Here is a 20,353-nt window from a genome sequence, read left to right on the forward strand (position 1 = left end):
GGAATCCATTCCGGAGTGTACCCGGAAGCGTTTCGCGACGGGCCGCTGGTGCTTGTAGTTATTGAAGCGGTGACAGGATTGCGGGGGACGAGGCCCGCGCCGGTTCCCTTGTCTGTTACCAGGACCGGATTCTGCCGGCCGCTGGCGGAGGCTCGCCCGAGGTGGGCTCCGTGACGGAGTGAGACACAGGGGGGAGCGGCCGAGGCGATGGATGTCGCTCAACCGAAGCAGGAGCATCTCCTGGCCCTCAAAGGTGCGTGCGACCCCCGCGCCCCCAGATCCCCTCTCCGGCCTGTCAGAGCACAACACGTCTGCAGAGTAGGCCGAGTGGGGAAGCTGCTTTCAGGATCCCAGGTCTTCAGTCACGGCGCAAACATGCATCGGCAACCTGCCCGAAGCCGCGGCTCGTGTTTTCCAAAACAAGCGCCGGTCACTCTAAATCAGGGGTAGTCAAACTGCGGCCCTCCAGATGTCCATGGACTACAATTCCCATGAGCCCCTGCCAGCGAATTTTGTCAGGGACTCTGGCTGGCGCCATCAGAGATAGGACCTGTCTGTGCCAAAGTGTGATTTGGCACACCTAGGCGTGGAGAGATTCCCATCTTGCTGTGTCCGACCTCTGAAGGCACTACCCGCAGTTGCTGACAAAATGTCAGGGACTAAAACGACCAGTCAAGTATAGAACCGTGGATTCCTCAATGTGGACTCAGAAGAAAAAAGGAAATCACGAGGCACAATGATATAGTAGTCTTCTCTATGTTTATAAGTGAAAAGGTTATAACATAAAGTCTAAATGGTCAAACATATGATCAAACATAAAGAGTCAACCAAAACAGGATCCTAGGTTAAGTGACCCACTTTCTGTTTTATCTTCGTCAGTGGTTGCTCTTCCAATATATTGTCATAGTAGTAGTCATAGTATCACATTGGCAAAATGCTCATAATCGTCTGGGGATTTCATAAAGTGCCTAGTGATTTCCTTTTTTCTTCTGAGTCCACTAAAACAACCAGGCCATGGACACACAGCTAGGAAACCCCACAATGACCAGTTGACTCCAGTTGTGAAAGCCATCGACAATTCATTCTATACTTCTTGTCAAAATAGATATGGAACAGGGATTTTGTGATATGGAGAAGATGCTCCTGGTTCCCAGCCAAGATGTGTTTTGCTCACCTTGATGATGGGCCCAGATGTTTGCAAACCCTTTTAAGGCAGCCTATGTACCTGCTTGTTGAATAAGGAAGTAGGACCTAAGAGACCAAATGGGTCATTTGCCTTGTTTCATCCAGCTTCCAAGTTTTCTGTATTTCTCTGATACTGAAGCACTCATTCCAAAATGTCTCCAACTTGCCAGTGGAGAATCAATTGTTTGTGTGTTTGCTTGTTTATTAAGGCCTTCAGGAATGGAGAGCTGCATCTCTGCAGATTTTGTTGTGATGTGCTTATCCAGATGGTTGTGCTTCTTCACTGGCATCCTATGAGGGACAATGGTAGTGAAGAAAAAGCTTTTGGATATGGGTGGCATATATTTAGGAAACCATGTGCTGCAGTTCCTCAGGTCTGTTTCCTCTCAGGAGAATGCCATGGGGAGTGAAAGGCAGGATCTCCTCCTCCCACAATGCCAGGGCCCTGAACCAATTAGGGCCCCCACAGCCTTTAAAATACTATTCCATGCAGTTGCTGTGTGGTTGTGAGCAAAGCGGGTTAGGTCCCGGTTCCCAAGATCTGATTATTTTTAAAAAGTATTTTATGGTTTGGCCCTGAATTCCTTGGGGTAGATGCTAGAATTCATCTAATTTCTTTAGGTGCCAGCAATAGTATCTATAGGATAAAAGCAAGACCATCTTTTTGCAATAATAGCATGACAGTACAGGGTAGCCCAGTCTTGTCAGGTCTCAGAACCTATAAAGGGTTATTCATGGTCAGCATTTGAGTGGGAGACTACCAAGGAATACCAGGGTTGCAATGCAGAGGCAGGCAATGATAAACCACCTTTGAACTTCTCTTGTCTTGAAAACCCTATGGCAGTGATCTCCAACCCCAGGACCGGAGACCAGGACCGATTCACGGCTTTAAGAAGTTAGGTGCTTCAGCCCACCAACATCAACCCAACTTTGCAAAAGTCCAGGTCACAAAGTTCCCCTTCTCCATTCCTGCTCTGACTAGGACTCCCTCATCTCACGTCTAGGAGCACCTTATTCCCAGGGTAGCTCACACAACTCCATGGCAATGAGGTTCCTGCCCACTGCCTTCAGCGACCATGGTGAAAAGAAACAGGCCAGCTGCCCCCCCCCCCGTCCTTCTTGTCCATTTGCCCAATCAGAGGAGCCGTAGCAGCCACCAGCTAAGCCCACCCCTCCGGCACCATCCAATGACAGCACCTCTAGTAGAATACCCCCCCCAGAGGGGTAAAATTGTCAAGCATTGACCGGTTCCTGGTGATAAAAAGGTTGGGGACCACTTCCCTATGGGGTTGCTGTGATTCGCCTGCAACATGATGACGCTTTTCACCTCCAATGGATATAGAAGAGTCGAGAGCTTGTGGACATTACTGAGACCAGCCCCAATTAACTTGTGCAAATGTAAGATTTTAAACGAAGTTTTGGCAATATGGAGCTTAGTCGGTGTAGCAGAAGAGTATATTTTCTAATGGACTTGTGAAACCATATAGAACACAACAATATTAACACAAAGTTATTAGTAGGGAGGATGGGGGAGTTTCTGCCATGTTTGTAATTTTTATGTCTTTTAATGGTTTTAATTGGGGGTTTTATATTGGACATTGTAACCTGCCATGAGCTATCTTTGGAAGTGGCAGGAAAGAAATCAAATAATAGCAATAGTAATAATAGTAAATATTAGTGCTTTTGCTTTCAAAAATGGTTGTTGGGTTCTCATGTGTACTTTTTCAATAGACCAAGCATGCATATTAACGTTCTTAACGTGTTTTATCTTCAAAATATGAACAGAGGCTAGGGATGAGCATCTGATTTCGAAAGGAATCCGACAATATTAGATATTATGGGCAGAACATACACATCCTCTGTTGTATGTTACAGAAATGTAGTGTTTGTTAATACAAGTTGAGGATCATAGCAAATGATGAGTTTTTAAAAATAATGCTTTTAAAGAATCACATCACTTATCCAGCAGCTGGAAAGAGAGGAAGTTCTGGCAAGTTTTCAGAGCATTTGGACAGTAAGATGAGTTGTGGGGAGGGGAATAAAGGCCAAATGCTACTTCTCTGAGTCTTTTTTTTCTGTTAGTATTTTCTTGACCTGTATATTCTTGAAAGAGAGCGTGTTTTAATTAGGGTGATGTGTTGATATTAATGATATTTCAAGACTTTTCAGTTTTGCTTTATAAAACTTGCAACAGTTTCAAAGTGAAACTTTATTATTTTTCAGTGTTTTGGGATAGCTGCAGAGTTAGGCATGCGTAAGGCCTCAGATTTTGATGAGCGAAGGTGCACATAACTCTGCATAGAATCATGCTGTGCATTTCATTTACAACTCAATTCAGAAAATTTCCAACAGTTCCATTAAATGTTGCTAATTAAAACATACTAATCTTCTAGCCTCCTGGTGTTCTTCCTAATATTGCTTCAGAAGCACTTAAAAAAAAACAATGTCTTTTCTTAGGGAGAAAACATCAGTTCATGCATGATATATAACCTTCTGACTGCCTCTTGCTTTATTTTGAGTTTGTGTTTTTTTCTGCTAGCTCTTCTCTGTGTTACTAAACTGTTCCCCTTCCTCCAGAATTGTGCTTACACATTGTTAGAAGAAGGGATATGAAATTTGTGTCATAGTCTGAATTTGGGAACCTTAGGATTGGCGTTTTGTTTGATTCCAGCAGGGTCATTTGTGACAAAATGCCACCAACAATCACAGATACTCCCCCCCCCCCCCAATATATTTGGGCATAAAAAGCTAGGCAAAGATTTCCATCTTTAGATGACTAAAAACAAAACTAGATAAAGTGGCTTATATCCTATGGGGAGGGTTCATGGTAGGGGTTGCACAGCCTTGCCCTTACCTCAGGAGCCCCCTGCATGTCCCTAAAAAATCTTCTGCTGAAAATTAAAGGACCCTTGTAAACAAAGGCATTGCAGAGGGACTGCAGTGAAGGGGGCAGGGAATTGCACAAGGGGAATTGTACAAAATTACTTATTCTGTCTTTGCATGTGTGTATGCACTAATCCAGGGGTAGTCAAACTGCGGCCCTCCAGATGTCCATAGACCACAATTCCCAGAAGCCCCTGCCAGCGAATGCTGGCAGGGGCTTCTGGGAATTGTGGTCCATGGACATCTGGAGGGCCGCAGTTTGACTACCCCTGCACTAATCCTTCCATGAGCTTTTTTTCAACCCAGAAACTTACGATGCAGCTGTTCAGAGAGGCATTTGTAGAGAAAGCAGCAATGAGCAAAGCAGCTAGAGTTACTAAGGTCCAAGATTATGGGGAAAGTGTTTGTCTTTGGAATCTACCACCATCTCCTCCAATTTCCAAACCCTTTTCAGGGTGACTTATTATGCGATTTCCATCAGCAAATGGGAACAGGCAATCCTTTCTGTGCTTGAGAGCATTCTGTCAGGGAATGTTTTTAGCCTTTCTGTTCTTGAGCTGAGATAATTTATATTCTATACTGTTTGCATTGCTAGTATTAGATTTACATTTTCCCAACTGTGACTATACCACTAGGGTATCCAGTACATGGGGCAGCTATTGAGTCAGTATCCTTGTGAAGGGAAGCCTGCACTACATATTACACATTAAGGTGTATGCAAATGACCTCTGCTTTACACATCGGGTATGTTCCCTTCCACTTCTTCTATTTTTAAATTATTAGCTTTTCTTCCAATTCTGCTTCTCCTGCCCTTCCTTCTTCTACATTCTGTACTACTTTCTCTCAGCAGTTCTTGATAGATCAGATGGAAAGTTGGTCTTGCAGCTCAAGTCTCTTACAGTGGGTGTGACACCGGTTTAATTTCTGTTATTGCAAAGGCTGCTGCAGCACTCTAATAGAATTAAAAGTAGTCGGCAGAGCCAGATGGATGTCAAGAAGAAAAAGCAGTTAATGAGGTTGAGTGGGGTACTGATGTGCTGAGGAATTTTTTTTTCAGTTGTTTACTCTGGCAATAAGTTCTGTTTGGTACCACCTTTTTTGTCTAGCAAAAACTGGAACAAAATGATGATTAACAGGGTGGTAAAGCAGCTTGTCTTACTACTTACAATACTTCTACTCTAGGTCGCGTTTTCAAGCTGTGCAGCTCAGAAGACAAGATGCTTTTAAAGTCATCTTTTTAGTGCAGAGGCCAAGAAACATTTCGATAAGAAGATGTGGCTTCCTATGGTTCAAGCATGGAGGTGTTTCTACACTATCGGCCATGGCAAAAGGACCCTGCCGTATTGCAAAAAATCACAGAAGAGGCACTGAAAGAATTTCCTGTTCGAAAACTGCCAAGCTTCAGACCCTGGTTTTCGAGTCACTCTGGCAAGCTTCCCTTTAAACCCAAAAGAAGACCTCCTATCATTTCTGCTGAAGAAGCAGAACAGGTGAAACAACAACATACAATCCCAGAAACTGTTTGTGTCTCCCTGATTTATGACTGTACAGAAGGTCTTCAAGAATTTCATCCCGATTTAAAAGCTGGAAAACACATAAAGGCAGAGTATGGCAAAATTAATTTCAGTAGTTTGGGGAAGCAATCAGAAAATGGCAACAGGAAACTAAGGAGATCTTGGAGTGTGTCTGTTCCCAGCTGTAACCTTAAAGACAAGATTCTTCCTCTGTCTCAAGAGCTACGGAGCATTTTAGAAAGCTTAAAGCTACATGCATTCTACAGAGCAAGATGGATCATTGAACCATCCACTTTTAATAATCAAACATTGGAGGACATTTGGGTAAAGCTCAACCGGATGATCAAACACAGTGAACTTCCATCTTGTAATGCTACCATCCAGAGATGTGAAGCTCAGATTTGGGTTTTCTGTGACATAATATACTGTGAATACGTTGGCAGTAACCTTAGAAAAAAATTAAACCTTGAGGGCATTATTAACTTGTTCGTTCATGGACATGGAATCATATACAGTTTATAACTCTGGATTAAATGCTGTGCTGTTCACTGTAATATTTTAGTTCAAGTATTTTTCTTAATGAATTGGCAAACAATTCTCTTACCGGTTTGACCTAGGCATTTGCTTCATTGTGTGTGACTAATATTAGGATGTTTTGTTTCATTGAACATTAGGAGTACTCCCTGTAGCCTCCTGGGCTGATGCAAGGAGAGCTAGTGTCTGTCCTGTGACTCTTCCAAACAGTTATGTCACCTATGTACCCATTGGCTAGAGGGCTGGCTTTTTTAGTGTATGAATTGAGTGTAAATTGGGTGACAAAAACAGGACATCCTCTCAAGGGAGTCATCTCTGCAAGACAGAGATTATTCTTTGTTCTGAGGAGTCTAAAGGGCTGTGGCTGCTTCAGGAAATGTCCTTTGTAAGAATGATGCTTCATGTTCTATGCATGAATTGACTTTCTACATGACTCTCATTACCCCATTTCTGTTTGAAATTTTTGGCTAAAATTACTGAATAATAAAGATGTTCTATTGCTAGTGCTGAAGTAATAGCTTCTTTGTTTTGATTGCAAGAGGTTTATAATCATAAAATTATTAACAGACAAACTTGTGTGTTTTCTCTCTACGCTTGATTCTCACCATAGCTGCTGACCATAAAGTTGTTTCCTATTGTCCTACTGGCTTAATTGTCCATTTGTCATGACTTTTTGGCATTCTTATCATTTTTATACTCCCCAATTCTAATTATAATGATTTGGAAGTAAATTGTGTTGATATCTATAGAATTTATTTATTTCATTTATACCCCATCTTTCTCCCCTATGTGGACCCATTGATTGCATTGTTCTCATCTCTTGTATTTTGTCTTCCCAACAACCCTGTGAAACAGATTAGAATGAGAATGTGTGACTGGCCCAAGTCCCTGTTGCAGAGTAGGGGTCAACATGACTGTTGCAGATCCTAGTCCCATAACCGTTCTATTTTTATTTATTATTTTATTTACGTTACTTATGATCTGCCTTCCTCACCAAATAAATCAATACAATTGACAGAATGGGGCATCCAATAGATAAGTCAAATCCTGTTGCATTGTGGAAGTCTGGAAACTAACTAGAGGTGAAGCACAGTGTACTAGGAACCTAGTTACAACAGTGAATAGTACAAACGATACGTGGTATAGTCTACAGTCCTGAACCTTTACCCCAAGCATCCTTCTGAACCATGGGCAGCCAATGGAGACTGCAGATTGTGTGTAATATGCATGTGCCATATGGCTTCCAATAATGAGCAAGCTACAGCATTCTTTACCAACTGGAATCTCCAGATTGATTTTGAGGGGAGAATGCGTAGTGATCTGTTCTTGATGTCACTATGAAATGGATCCAGGCGGTTTAGCCATTAAACTAGAGAGCCTTCTTCTAGTTTAGACGCAGATAGGAGGCCCTTTTTTTGCAGCTACATTAATTTGTTTCTCTATCAGCAGTGTTGGATCCAGTATAATACAAGGCTCTTAATTGAGTCAGCTGAACCCTGTCAAAAATGGGGAAACATAATATCCTTCAAGACCTCTGACTTCCATGCCAGCGTTACCTCTGTCCTTCCAGGGCCAAGTTTCAGTTTATTCATTCTTAGCCGTTTAACTACAGGAGTCAGGCAAAAATTAACTGTGAGTGATTTGATCTAAGGCAGGGGTAGTCAAACTGCGGCCCTCAAGATGTCCATGGACTACAATTCCCAGAAGCCCCTGCCAGCATTCGCTGGCAGGGGAATTCTGGGAAATGTAGTCCATGGACATCTGGAGGGCCGCAGTTTGACTACCCCTGATCTAAGGGCTTTACTTACTTATTTATTTTTGAATTGAATGTATACCCCGTCCTTCCACAGAGGCTCACGACAGCTTACAGAAAGCTTTAAAACACACAATTAACTTTTAATTTAGGTTTTAAAATTGAACAGCAAAGGGATAGAATTGCACCCTGTGCAGTCCCAGAGGATAAGTCCCACACTGATGATAACTGATCTCCATCAGCTATTCTTTGAATTAGGGCAGTGAGGAATGAATTGAACCAATCCAACATAGAATTCCTAATTTTACACTCTTACTAATATACAGCATTGAATTTTCAGTGAAATGTATTGAAGACTGGGGTAGTAAGGGATAGGGGTTACAGTTGAACAACTTTATTTTAGCACATATTTTTTTACAATTGCCCATAATAAATTTTCTCCATATAAAGGTTATTCTTAGTAGAGAACCTGATTTTGGCAAAGTTCTATAGGAGTGTTGAATTGAATATTTTTAAGAAAGGTTTATTTTCAGGTGAATATTTTTCAGTAGATTGTGAACTAAGGTCTACAAACTCCTGTTCAATAAAAGCTGAATGAGCCCCTAGTGGGATTAAATGGGCTTCATAAGAACTAGTACAGCGAATTTTGAACTTTCTAATTAAATTCCACCTGAGCCACTTGGTTTTCTGGTATACAGCAGATTTACCTTACATGGGTTGTCTGGCCTCTTTTATGTCCTTGAAACAGATCTGCATGCTGATGCAAATAAGTAACTCTAGCAGGTTCTAACTGGTTTCTGCTCCTCAGTGCTCCACCTGTTTTTTATTGAGTTGGTAGCCACAGTAATGAGGCTAGTAGTAATTGAGTGAGTCTTAAAGCAGAGAAGCTACCTGCAGAATTTCTTTAGGTCAGATATGGTCTACGGAAGGTAGGGCTGGATTGGTGCTATCCTGTTGATGAATACCATGTTGATTTTGAGAGCTACTGGAAACGTGAATGGAGGCCTACTTTGAGATTCATTTAAACACTATTGAGGGTCAGGGGAAGTGATTGTTTGGGCTGTGCTTGTCTTTTTTTTTCTTTTTTAGCTTTGTCACCTGCTGTATTTGCTTGCTCGATATTTTCTTTGTGCTCAGCATAAACACAAAGTGAAAGTATAAGCAGGAGGCACTCTAACAGCTGTCCGGGCTCTGATTAATTTGATTCTAGTAGCTACCATTCTGATGCCTCTGAAAATGTTGATCATTTTGTTTGGATCAAAAGAACCATAAATATACATTATAAAAGTCAATTCTTGTCATTATTCTGATTTCAGGTATTTGGGGGGGGGGAACCATCAATGACATTTGTTTGACATCCCAACAACTGAATCAAAATTGCCCTGTGTCAAGTGTAGCTTTTTTCCACCTCCACAAGAGAGACAGAGGGGGATGTTCTATCTTTTCACCGACATGATTCTTACTTGACAACACAGGAAGATATGAGTCATTGTAGTACATATCCTAGGAGATGGCAGAGTTTCTGGCAAGCAACATGTATTGGGCATATTGTATTTGAGTCATGTTTACCATTTCTCGTTGTATCTAGCCGTATCCTGTAGGGTCGGGGAGAGTTTGTATTCAACACATAATCCTTCATTTCGCAAGTTAGCTTCTGCCTACTGAGATGGGAGCCAGTGTATTCTCCCAGTTTCAGCTTGCATGGACTGCCAAGGCATAATGCCTGAACAGGCTTTGGGGTTTGTTTTGAGCACTTTTTAAAAACTGTGTTGATGGTCACTTTAAATTTGCTTTTTGAATTTGCAGTGATGAGATTAACCAAGCCTACCTTGTTCACCAATATCCCTGTGACCTGTGAAGAGAGAGACTTGCCAGGTAAATGAAGATTGGGTATCCAGTAATACTGCAAAGCACTTATAGATTTGCATTCTAAAGATTACAAAAATAAACCCGGGTGATTACCTGAAATAGCTTGAAGTCAGGCTCTGAAATCGGGCGCTGGAAAATACTAGTTTAAAATAATATGGTTAATTTCAAACTATAGGAGGATTATTAAGGCAAAGCTGGACAATTCACAGTATATCTGATGCAGAGGTATACCCTCCCGAACCTTTTGTTTTCAATTGACTTTGTTTAGGATTGCACTGTTAGGCTCTAGAACAGGGGTTCCCGAAGTGGGTGATACGCCCCTCGTAGTCACGGTTCTGTCAGAGCTGTTGTGCAGTGTCTGTTGTGGGGAGAGGAAAGGATGGCAGTTGTAAGCTGCTTTGAGACTCCATTGAGTAGTGAAAAGCAGGGTATAAAAACAAACTTTTCTTCTAAGGTCAGCCAAGTGAAGATTTGAACCCAAGACTGCTTACCAAATCTAACAGCAACACCACATTGAGCTGCACCTATTGCATCCCCACTCACTGCTTTGTTTACGTTTTCTTGTTTTGGGAGATAGCTAGGAAGAAACTAAATGCAAGGAATAACAGACCCTCTTTATTACTAAAAAGTTATGCAAGGAGGGACTTGTGTTAGCTTGATACACAGGAGTAAGAATAACTTCATATGCCACAATTCTGTACATCTAAAGAATATTGCAGGAGCCTCCTTAGTATATGGTTAATCTACTGAGAAGAAAAAAGTCAAACTATTAAAACAGGGTGTCTGTAACAGATCAGGTCCTAGAACTCAAAATGTTGGCCATGGTGTATCTGACTAATTTTTGTATTATTGCAGGAGATCTTTTCAACCAGCTAATGAAAGATGATCCTTCAACTGTAAAAGGGGCAGAAACACTAATGCTTGGAGAAATGTTGACTTTGCCTCAGAACTTTGGGTAAGAGTTGCATATATAGTTTGAGACCATTGTTCTTGCAATCTTCAATCTGGGGCAAAACGATCATAAATCTTATCTATGCCGCTGATTTCAATGAGATGTTTTTGCCAGCAATCATAAGTAGGATCTCAGCCTTGGCCTGTTTTTACTCTCTTGTCCCTAGCCCATGCATAAAGCATGTTCTTTCTTTGCTTTGTTATAGCAACAAGCTGTTTTCAAGAGTTGCTCCTCACCAACTATTTTAATATTCAGTTTTGAGATTAAGAAGTTAGGCATCAAGCTTACTAACTCTGAATCAGTGTCAAATCTGTGAACAGTCTTAGAAGTGGGGGCATGGCTCAGATCTCCTGCTTGGCATGCCAAAGCTCTAGTGTTCAGTGTTGAGAATCTCCAGTGAAAAGGATCAGGTTGGGGATGATGTGAAAGACCTCAGCCTGAGGCCCTGGAGAAGTGTTGCCAGTCTGAGTCAGTATAAAGCATCTTTCATGTCCAACATGTGATCTGGCTGAAAAGATCCCTACCATCCTAGGAGCTGGAGCTGGTGAGAATGAAGCCTATACAAGTCTACATCCAGGCATTGCAAAACATCCAGCCATTGCTTTAGGATGCTTTGGGCCGATCCTGCGTTGAGCAGGGGGTTGGACTAGATGGCCTGTATGGCCCCTTCCAACTCTATGATTCTGTGATTCTAAAACCATCTACTATAGTGATGAAATCATACTCCATCAGTGTCACTCTCACATGCTTTAACTCGGGGGTCATCAACCCCCGATCTGCGGCCCGGTACCAGGCCGTCGGCAGTCATGCCTGCCTCCCCCCCCCCCCCACTATGAGAAGCTTGGGGAAGAGGCAGGCCCGGCACGCCGGCAACGCAAACACGCACGCGCAGTTGCCAAAAGAGATCTGGGAAATCACAAACCAATCAGTATAATGTTGCTACTGGGTAATTGGTAGAATTGGTAGAATCCGTTATTAAGGGTAGAATTACTAGGCACACAGATGAACAAGAGCTACTGAGAAAGAATCCGGATGGATTCTGTAAGGTAAGATCTTGTCTCACTAATAGGGATGGATACAAACTAGGAAATTCCAGTTTGAGATTTGAGGTGATCCCAAACTGAACAACCAAGACTAAATAAAAATCCCCAAAATGAACTGGACAGTTCGGACCCCCTTTCTCTCGGTCACAGTTTGGCAGGTCTGCCCTTCAGCAATTAGGTTTAAATGGCTGCTGGTCATTTCAGTGGTTCATTTTGCTTCCCCCTGCTTGGAAAGGGCAAAGTGAAATGGGCAGTTTAAATGCCTTGCAGCCATTTAAGCTTAACAGCTGACAGATGAACTGCCCTGCTCAGCTGTTAGGTTTAAATGGCCTGAACCTCCAAACCAAACTGAACAGAAGTCTGGGGAAATGTTTGGGAAAGGCTTGGGGAACATTGATTCAGAGACCATGAATAAGGCAAAATTCATGACAAATTTTGGCTCATGGTTTGTGCCCATCCCTTTTAGAGTTCTTTGAGAGGATGAACAAGCCCAAGGACAAGGGTGACCCAATAGATGTTGTTTACCAGGACATCCAGAAAGCTTTGATAAAGTTCCTCATTAAAGGCTCCTAAGCAAACTCAGCAGCTGTGGGATAAGAATTCAAGACTTCTTGCAGATTAAAAACTGGTTAATTAATAGAAAACAGATGATGAGTGAACTCAGAATCTGAGACAGTTAAGGGATCTTGGTCCCTTTAACTCCAGCTATCTGGCTGCCATTTTGGTAGCTGGAAGAATCACAACAAAATCCAGATGAATTAATACCCGAAAAATCCTGATACGGTATTTTTAAAAAATGGAGCCGACTAGCCAAATGCACACGCTACTGAAGATGTCAACTCAGTATGAGACTGCAATAAAAAAGGCAAATGCTATGCTGAGGATTCTTAGGGACTAAAATACATCAGCCAGTATCACAACGCCCCTGGCTTCATTTAGAATATTATATACAGTTCTGATCACTCTAACTCAAAAGATATTACAGCATTAGAAAAGGGCAACTAAAATGATTAAGGGGGCAGAACACCTTCCCTGTGATGGAAAGTTAAAGAAAGGGCTTTTAAACTTGGAAAAACAGCAATTGAGGGGTGACATGATACAGGATAGAGAAGTTGGAAAAATAAATATTTCTCTTCCTTTCTCACAATATAAGAACTCATGGACCCTCAATGAAATTAATGATCAGTAGGCTCAGAACTAAAAAGGAATTACTTCTTCACTCCAAAAGTAATTAACATGTGGCCTTCACTGCCATAGGAAGTAGCAGTGCTTACAAGCATAGACAGCTTCAAGGAGGGACTGAATAAATATATGGAGGAGTGGTCCAATGGCTATTAGCCACAATGTATAGATGGAGCACTATGTCTCGAGCAGTGATGCTCTGTGTTCTTGGTGTTTGGGGGCAACAAAGGAAGGGCTCCTGGAATTGTGACCCCACTGGTGGAATTCCTGATGGCCCCCGGGTTTTGGCCACTCTGTGGCACAAAGTGTTGGATTGGTTGGGCCCATTGGCCTGATCCAACATGTCTTCTCTTGTGTTCTTATTAACTGCATAATAGTAGATTCTGATTCTGGTCCCTGAAACATACGTAGTTGTTAAAGATGGACAATAATACACTTAAACTCTGTTTGTATATATGCATTATTTAAATTCTTTTTTCCTCTCCACTACCACCATTCCCTTTTAACAGAAATATATTCTTAGGAGAGACGTTTTCCAGCTACATTAGCGTACATAATGACAGTCACCAAGTGGTAAAAGACATTTTGGTAAAGGTATGCTTGAATTTATTAATTTTTAAATTAATTAATTACAGTTAAAGTTTTCCCCCCCAGTCACTTGTGTTTCTTAGTGAGGGTAACAAAACTTCTGCTGTGGAGGTGGTATTGTGCAGGAGAATGTCACAAGCTTGCATTCATTTCATTGATGCCTTTGCCCTTCTTGACAGATTGTGCCCAATTTAAGGGAACGCCCTGGATAAGAGGCTAAAGAAGGATAAAGATGACTCTTCCCTTACTCATCAAAAACTGGTGGTGCAATGGTGGTTTGGAGTCTGCATCTCTCTTGGATACTGTCTTCCCACCTATGTGTGCATCAAGTCACTTTTGACTTTTGGCAACCCTATGAATTAATGACCTTCAAAATGATTGACATTCAATTATCACTTGGCCTCTGGAGTTTATCTGTATGCCATTTTATGAGGAGTAGCGGATTAGATGTTACAGTGTCAGACTTCCAGGAGGAAAACACAGAGCCAAAGCAAGCTGGCCTTGGGCAAACCACCATCTCGGAGTGTCTCTTGTTTCATTAGCCAAATGTGGAAGTTCACGGCTGAGTGTGTGCTCTCAGGGTGAAATGAGAATTCTTATGGAATGGAACACAAGGATAGTTGGTTCCATTTTTAAGGACCTCCGTGTTTTCACAAGCTTGTGAATTTGCCTACTGAAGTACTATATAACGGGAGAGCAAGAGAATGTTTCTGGAGCCAGAAGTATTTTTCCACACCAGAGTACATTTAGTTTGCAGAAGTACTTTTTAATCTAAGCCCAGAGATGTTGGTGTTCTGTTTGCACAACCTTTTGAGTAACAACAAGCATGGTCACTGCCACAGAGCTGGAACACCATAACACTCTGCGAACGTTTGCATAAATTCATAAACACTGTATGCAATTATTAGCAGGTGTTCACTTCCCTCCATCCATTCCCATTTCAGGCCATTAGTCGCTACAGGCTGTGTTAAATGCCTTTGTCTTTCAATAGTCTAATTCTGAAGCTCACCCATTCTTTTCTTATCCTCTGCCTATGTTCTCAATGCCAAGGCTGACTTGCAGACAAGTTCGCAGCGTTTGAATCTTTCCGCCTCCACTGCAGCAGTGGCAGAACTCAAACCAGACTGTTGCATCGATGACGTCATTCACCATGAAGTAAAAGAAATAGGGACACACATGTAAGACAGCAAATTCTTTCTTCTGAGTTATATGTGTTACTCTCTCCCCCTGTTGTAAATATACGAGCTATTGTATTTAGATGCTCCAAGCAAAAAGATATTTATTGCACGTTTTGTGTTTATTGCTCTGTCCCACCTCCCATGAATATATCTAAGACAGAGAAATAGCTAAAACCCATTGATTTGTTTGTCTTTTTCAGCTTAGTGTGTGCTGTAAGTTACACAACACAGACAGGTGAGAAGATGTACTTCAGAAAGTTCTTCAAATTTCAGGTATTGACACGGCAACAATTCAGGCAGTATTGCAAGCAATCAATACTCTTCTTCTCTTCCTCCTAGTCTTCCTTCGATATGCTCACAATTTTGCTATATATATTTGAGTTCTTCTTCTACTGTATTTGTTTTGCCTGCTCTACTTTTCTTCAGTGCTAAAACGAAGCATAGAATGTAGTAAATGGGTAAATCAAATGCTCTGGTAGCAAAATACAGCTTGGCTATCTTGTCGTATAGTTACATATAGAAGATTCTGGACATCTTTAAAATGGTTTTTGGTAGGGACACACATAGAGAATATTATGCTAAGTTTACAGCCACACTCTTTCTTCCTCAAGTATGCAATCACAAGAGTTGGTTCTAGGCCTCGGCCAGGGCCAGAGCCTTTTTGGTCCTTGCCCCCACCTGGTGGAATGAGCTCCTGGAAGAGTTGCAGGCCCTGTGTAAACGTTTTGCATTCTGCAGGGCCTGCAAGATGGAGCTCTTCCACCAGGTTTATGGTTGAGGTCAGGGCAGAGAAAGATCAGTTGCCGCTCCCTTGGTAAGAAGCAGATGACCATCGAACATCTAATGGCACCTATTCCTGCTCCCTCATACACACATATGCACACACACACCAGACACGCACACACACATCCTGTTGTGAATTGTGTTAGGGGGAGGTAGATGACTTATAATACCTCCATGTTGTATTTCTCACATCGTCTGTATTTTGTCCTTTTTATTCATTTTTATTTATGGGGGTTTATTGGGGATTTTAGTGTTGTGGACTGTTGTAACCCGCCAGGATCTGGCTCCAGGAGTGGCAGGAAATAAATTTGAAATAATAATAGTTAATTTAAGCTCATAAAGTGATTGTAATCCAACATGGCAGCCAAATTAGCTACCACCTTCCTACTTGTGATGGAGTCCTGACAGTTCTTTGCCTTTTGAAGTTCTGAGACTAGTGCTCAGATTACACGGGGAATTGTTAAACTCCCTGCCTTTCTGGGAGACGACAATGTTCCAAGAATTCCAAGGGATCTTACTTCAATATAATTTGAAAACTGTGCCCTGAATATTTAAATGACAGCTATCACCAGTTCAAAGGCACACTTGATATACTTCTGATGTTTCACGTGTTCCTTGAGACCCCCCCCCCCCAGTGTTTTGTGAACAGGACGGATGCTAGTGGTTGGGTATCATAATCTGAAGTTTATGAGATCTCCTTTCAAGATACAGGATCAACTTGGGCCTGCTAAGGATGAAGCCATCTGCAAGAAGAAATCTCTTACTGCCTGAAAAAGGCTCTGCCCTTACCTAAGCTGGGTGGTACGATCCATCCCATTGAGTTTGCATATGGCAAGAATGGGAGCCATACAGATCCTGACTTGAATGGGACTTCCATGATTGCATAGGAATTGACTTTCCCTGGCTCTGTGCTTCTGGCTGCATCTTCTGCCTGCCCTGTTCCTCAGCTCAGGATTTTCTGGGTGTAGACTTGCCAAACAAACCACAGGGGGCTGTAGGTTTGAGCACAGCACTGGGAAAACTTCAGCCACTAAGATAGTCAGGAGCAACACAGCGTTTATCTTACAATAAGCTTATCTGGATCAAGATCTTGCAGGTTGAATAGTTTAAAACTTTTTAATAAGTTTAATAAAGCTTTGATATACTACTTGAGACTACTTACCATGTTTAACAATGATAAGTTATTAAAGGCACAGTAGTTCAGCCAAGAAGAAAAGGAAACTGTTGTCCTGGATGGACATGTGCTAAATGAGCTTGGGAAGTGTAGAGGGACAACTTTTATAATAGGTTAAGCGACCTAAATGTATGCATGGTTCAGACTACTATCACCAAAGTGAACAGCAATGATTCAGAAGTTTTTGACTGTGTTTTCAGAAGACATTTGGCTTCTACTTGAGAGCCAGTGTTGCTCAAGGTTTGAGAGATCCAGTTTCAAATGTCCACTGGACCATGAAGGTCAATCATTCTTCCTAATCTGCCCCAAAGAGTGGTGAACCCAGGCTGCCCTTAGTGGAAATGCTCAACATGAGATAGTCCTAGATAATCTTCAGCATACTTGCACCATGAAATGCAATTTGCAATTAGGACCTTAATTAGGTTTAATTAAAGCCAGGTCCCTTCATATACTGTCTTGCTCCTTTGACTACTTGATTTCCAGGCCAAAATCCTATGCAAATAAAAACCTTTCGCCTCAGTCTGTCTGTTACTTATAATACTAAACTTTATTGATGTACTACTTTAAGGCTGAGCTCAGTTGCGTCTCTGTGCAGGTGCAAACCTTGTTTTGCTTCCAGTTGCAGAGCTCCATCAGTAGTTGATAGGGAATTACATTCAGCTGCTCTGGTACTGATTGCATTGCTTCTAATAGCTGGAACCAGAGGAAGGCAGCATTTTGAAAGGCACATGGTGGTGGTTGTTCGACACAACCCACACGGACACAGGGTTTTAGTTCCAAAATGTGTCATCATTATAAGAAGCCTGATGAAGAGCTGTGCATCCAGCAATCTCCTTCTAAAGAGAAAATACCCACTTTGTGGCGGAAGCATTTGCCACTTTGCTGTGAAATACTCCTGGCCTGAAGCAAAATGTTTATACAAATGTAGCCACTGGAAGTAGCAGACTTGAGTAAAGTCTGCCGGAGTGAACTTTTTGTACCTGTGAATGCAAGCCAATTGAGCCAGCTTCCTATTCATGACTTACGAGTACAGAAGTGGTACTTGACGTTGATGGAGAAGTCTGATAAATCTCCCTTTAGCATTTATCCTTTTTTTGAACAGGTTCTGAAACCCTTAGATGTGAAAACTAAATTCTACAATGCTGAGGTAAGTGGTGAATGCCATGTTTAGGGTTTTGTATGCAGTGGTTTGTTAGATATATGGCGTCTTAATAATAACACAGTAGTGGAGGAAGGGTTGTTTTGCATGAAGGAAGGTCCCAGGTTTAATCCCTGGTATCTCCACTTAAAAGGATCAGGTAGTAGGCGATGTGAACCTGTAACTCTAGAGCAGGGGTAGTCAACCTGTGGTCCTCCAGATGTCCATGGACTACAATTCCCAGGAGCCCCTGCCAGCATTTGCAACTGCCTGTCTGAGGAGATAGTACTGACCCTGATAGACTAACGGCTTGACTCAGTGGCACTTGGTAATTCTCCCATCCATCTTTTCTGATCCCATGAGAGAAAGAAAGGCCTGTTTCAGAATCTGCCCTTCACTGACTGGCAAAACATTTTTAAATTCCCTTTTGTATAGCCTAATTATTGTAGCACCTCTGCCTGTTGGGACTGTTTGACAGGCATTAACTGACTTTGCCACTGTGTTTTTTATTAGCTTGACTACGTGTTGATGACAGAATCAGAACACTGAAGAATAGAAATAGGAAAAATTGAGACATCAGTAATAAAAAACCCTTGAGGAAGCATACTGAATCTAGTGGTAATTTACCCTTTTTTGGCATGCTGAGTCTCAGACTTCCAAAAATAAATACAATGACATAAAAAGGATACCAGTTTTTTTTTAAAGGCTGCTTAGCTGCTGTAGCTTTGACAAAAATTACTCTTGGTGATGAGGTGAAGTAAACAGGTGAGTGATGTCTATCCCTTGGTACTTTTTAACTGACACCTATCCATTGGTCTTTGACATGGCCATCTTGGACAGGTGTCTGTATACCCTTAGATTTGCTCCCTTTTTAAAAAGAATCCCTGTCTGCTTTAATGGTATTTCTTATCAAATATATTGAATCCTGGTTTATCCAAAAAGGATGTTTTATCAGTCCTGGGTAGAACTATTACTTTAAGTGAGCATTCACATTAAAATACATCCAGTGTGAATGACAATATCTCTTTATAAAGAATGTTTAGTATGATTTGTTCAACTACAACTATGGGGTTGGATCCAGCCGAAAAGCTTGCGGAAGAAGTTGGGATCTTTTACCCAGCAGCCTGCTGTTTGCTCCCAAAATCCTTTCTGAGGGTCAGGAGAGCCTCACACACCAAATTCACCTGGGTATGAAGTGATGCATCAGTAAGGGGGAAATCAGGTAAAATCAACATCTCTTCCCTTCCTTTGCTGGGTGGTACTACTATGAAAGATGAAGTTGGTTTTTGTACCCCACTTTTCTCTACCAGAAGGAGTCTCCAAGCAGCTTATAATTGCCTTCCCTTCCTCTCCCCACAACAGATACCTCATGAGGTAATGCTGAGAGAGCCCTGACATGCCTTTTCTTTGAGAACAGCTCTATCAAATGACAAGCCCAAAGTCACCCAGCTGGCTGCATGTGGAGGAGCGGGGAATCAAACCCAGCTTGCCAGACTAGAAGCTGCTGCTCTTAACCACTACACCACACTGTCTTTCAGAAGGAGGCAGATCCTACCTTGCTTCCCCCTCATCTCTGCAGTACTTTGTGCTGTTGTACATTCTTTTGATGGGGCTCTTCAGGCTTTTGCTCCTTCAGAAAGCTTTTTTGCTGGATTCTCTCTGGGGTATCCAAAAACGAAGAAACTAGAGCTTTAAAAAGGAGGTGGTAATTTTCTCCATCACTGACCTCACTGATCTACTTTTTCACAAAGTATTCTGCAATAACATGTAACGTCCTTCATCCAGGGCCTGAAAGGCAATAAGGGGGCAAATTGTGGCCTGAGGGTTTAATGTGTGGCCACTGAAATTGCTGTGGCAGCAAATATACTTTTAAAAAATGAAATTCAATGATCCATTACTGCTCTGGAACAGACCATCAATAAACATTTCTTATGTAATATTGCTTAGGACTGGGGACAGGTGTCTGAGAGTGTGATTGGGGAACTTTCACAGCGTCTTGTAAAATCCCACATGTAAAAGATTTTCATCTCAGTGATTTTGCCCTTCCTGAATTCCATGCTTCAGGCCTGGCCTACTATGGATGCAGCAGAATTGGTGGCAGAATGTCCTGTACCACTTCATATTGCAGATGGTGGATGGCTTTTTTTTTTTAAATGCTTCCACGCATTAAAAAAAAATTATGTAAGCTTAACTAATGCGGGCATCTGCTGACCTTGTCCTCTCCCTCTTTGTGCTATTTTCCTTAACGGAAAGGGATGTTGGACTATTTGTGTGAACGACCCAGTTGTGTAATAATTTGCCTCTGGACACTATCTAAATGGCACATGGTTCAGTAATGAGGAGATGAGAGTCCCACATGCATTTTGTCTCATGGATCAAGCCTATCTCATTTAAAGGCATGAATTAGCATACTGAACTTGTTCAAACAGTCGGAAAGTGCATGTAGCAATTGTGGTCTTCTAATGGTGCTTACTATATTCACGTAATTTGTTTGCAATTTTTTTTAAATGTGAGTCTGTGCTGAACATATTTCTTCCTTCTAATTGAGACTTTCCCCTTTAGATAATATGGACAAAA

The 20,353-nt window shown here is 41.8% G+C and overlaps 2 protein-coding genes across 7 annotated transcripts in view; both read left to right on the top strand.

Moving 5' to 3' along the window:
- Positions 1-34: 34 nt before the first annotated feature.
- TRAPPC13 (trafficking protein particle complex subunit 13) overlaps positions 35-20,353 on the top strand; it is a 30,830-nt gene continuing 10,511 nt past the window's right edge. For 4 of the 6 annotated variants that reach the window (XM_077347259.1, XM_077347260.1, XM_077347262.1 and 1 more), the window contains exons 1-7: positions 35-253; positions 9,676-9,744; positions 10,594-10,693; positions 13,425-13,509; positions 14,554-14,681; positions 14,882-14,954; positions 17,741-17,785. In XM_077347259.1, coding sequence (XP_077203374.1) covers positions 208-253; positions 9,676-9,744; positions 10,594-10,693; positions 13,425-13,509; positions 14,554-14,681; positions 14,882-14,954; positions 17,741-17,785 — 546 coding nt within the window. In that variant the 5' untranslated portion in view covers positions 35-207. Of the gene's footprint in view, positions 254-8,713; positions 8,799-8,884; positions 8,907-9,675; positions 9,745-10,593; positions 10,694-13,424; positions 13,510-14,553; positions 14,682-14,881; positions 14,955-17,740; positions 17,786-20,353 lie in introns of those variants that run through there. The other 2 variants (XM_077347264.1, XM_077347261.1) reach the window with 2 other exon arrangements.
- Positions 72-6,756, top strand: SHLD3 (shieldin complex subunit 3). Its single transcript, XM_077347266.1, has 2 exons — positions 72-253; positions 5,251-6,756. Exon 2 carries the CDS (start codon positions 5,364-5,366, stop codon positions 6,102-6,104), a length of 741 nt encoding a protein of 246 aa, XP_077203381.1. The 5' UTR covers positions 72-253; positions 5,251-5,363; the 3' UTR covers positions 6,105-6,756.

This window comes from Paroedura picta, chromosome 7, assembly GCF_049243985.1.
Source record: "Paroedura picta isolate Pp20150507F chromosome 7, Ppicta_v3.0, whole genome shotgun sequence".
Lineage (NCBI taxonomy): Eukaryota > Metazoa > Chordata > Lepidosauria > Squamata > Gekkonidae > Paroedura > Paroedura picta.

Coding starts and splice junctions, on each gene's coding strand:
- SHLD3 (XM_077347266.1), top strand. CDS start 5,364: ATGGAGGTGTTTCTACACTATCGGCCATGGCAAAAGGACCCTGCCGTA.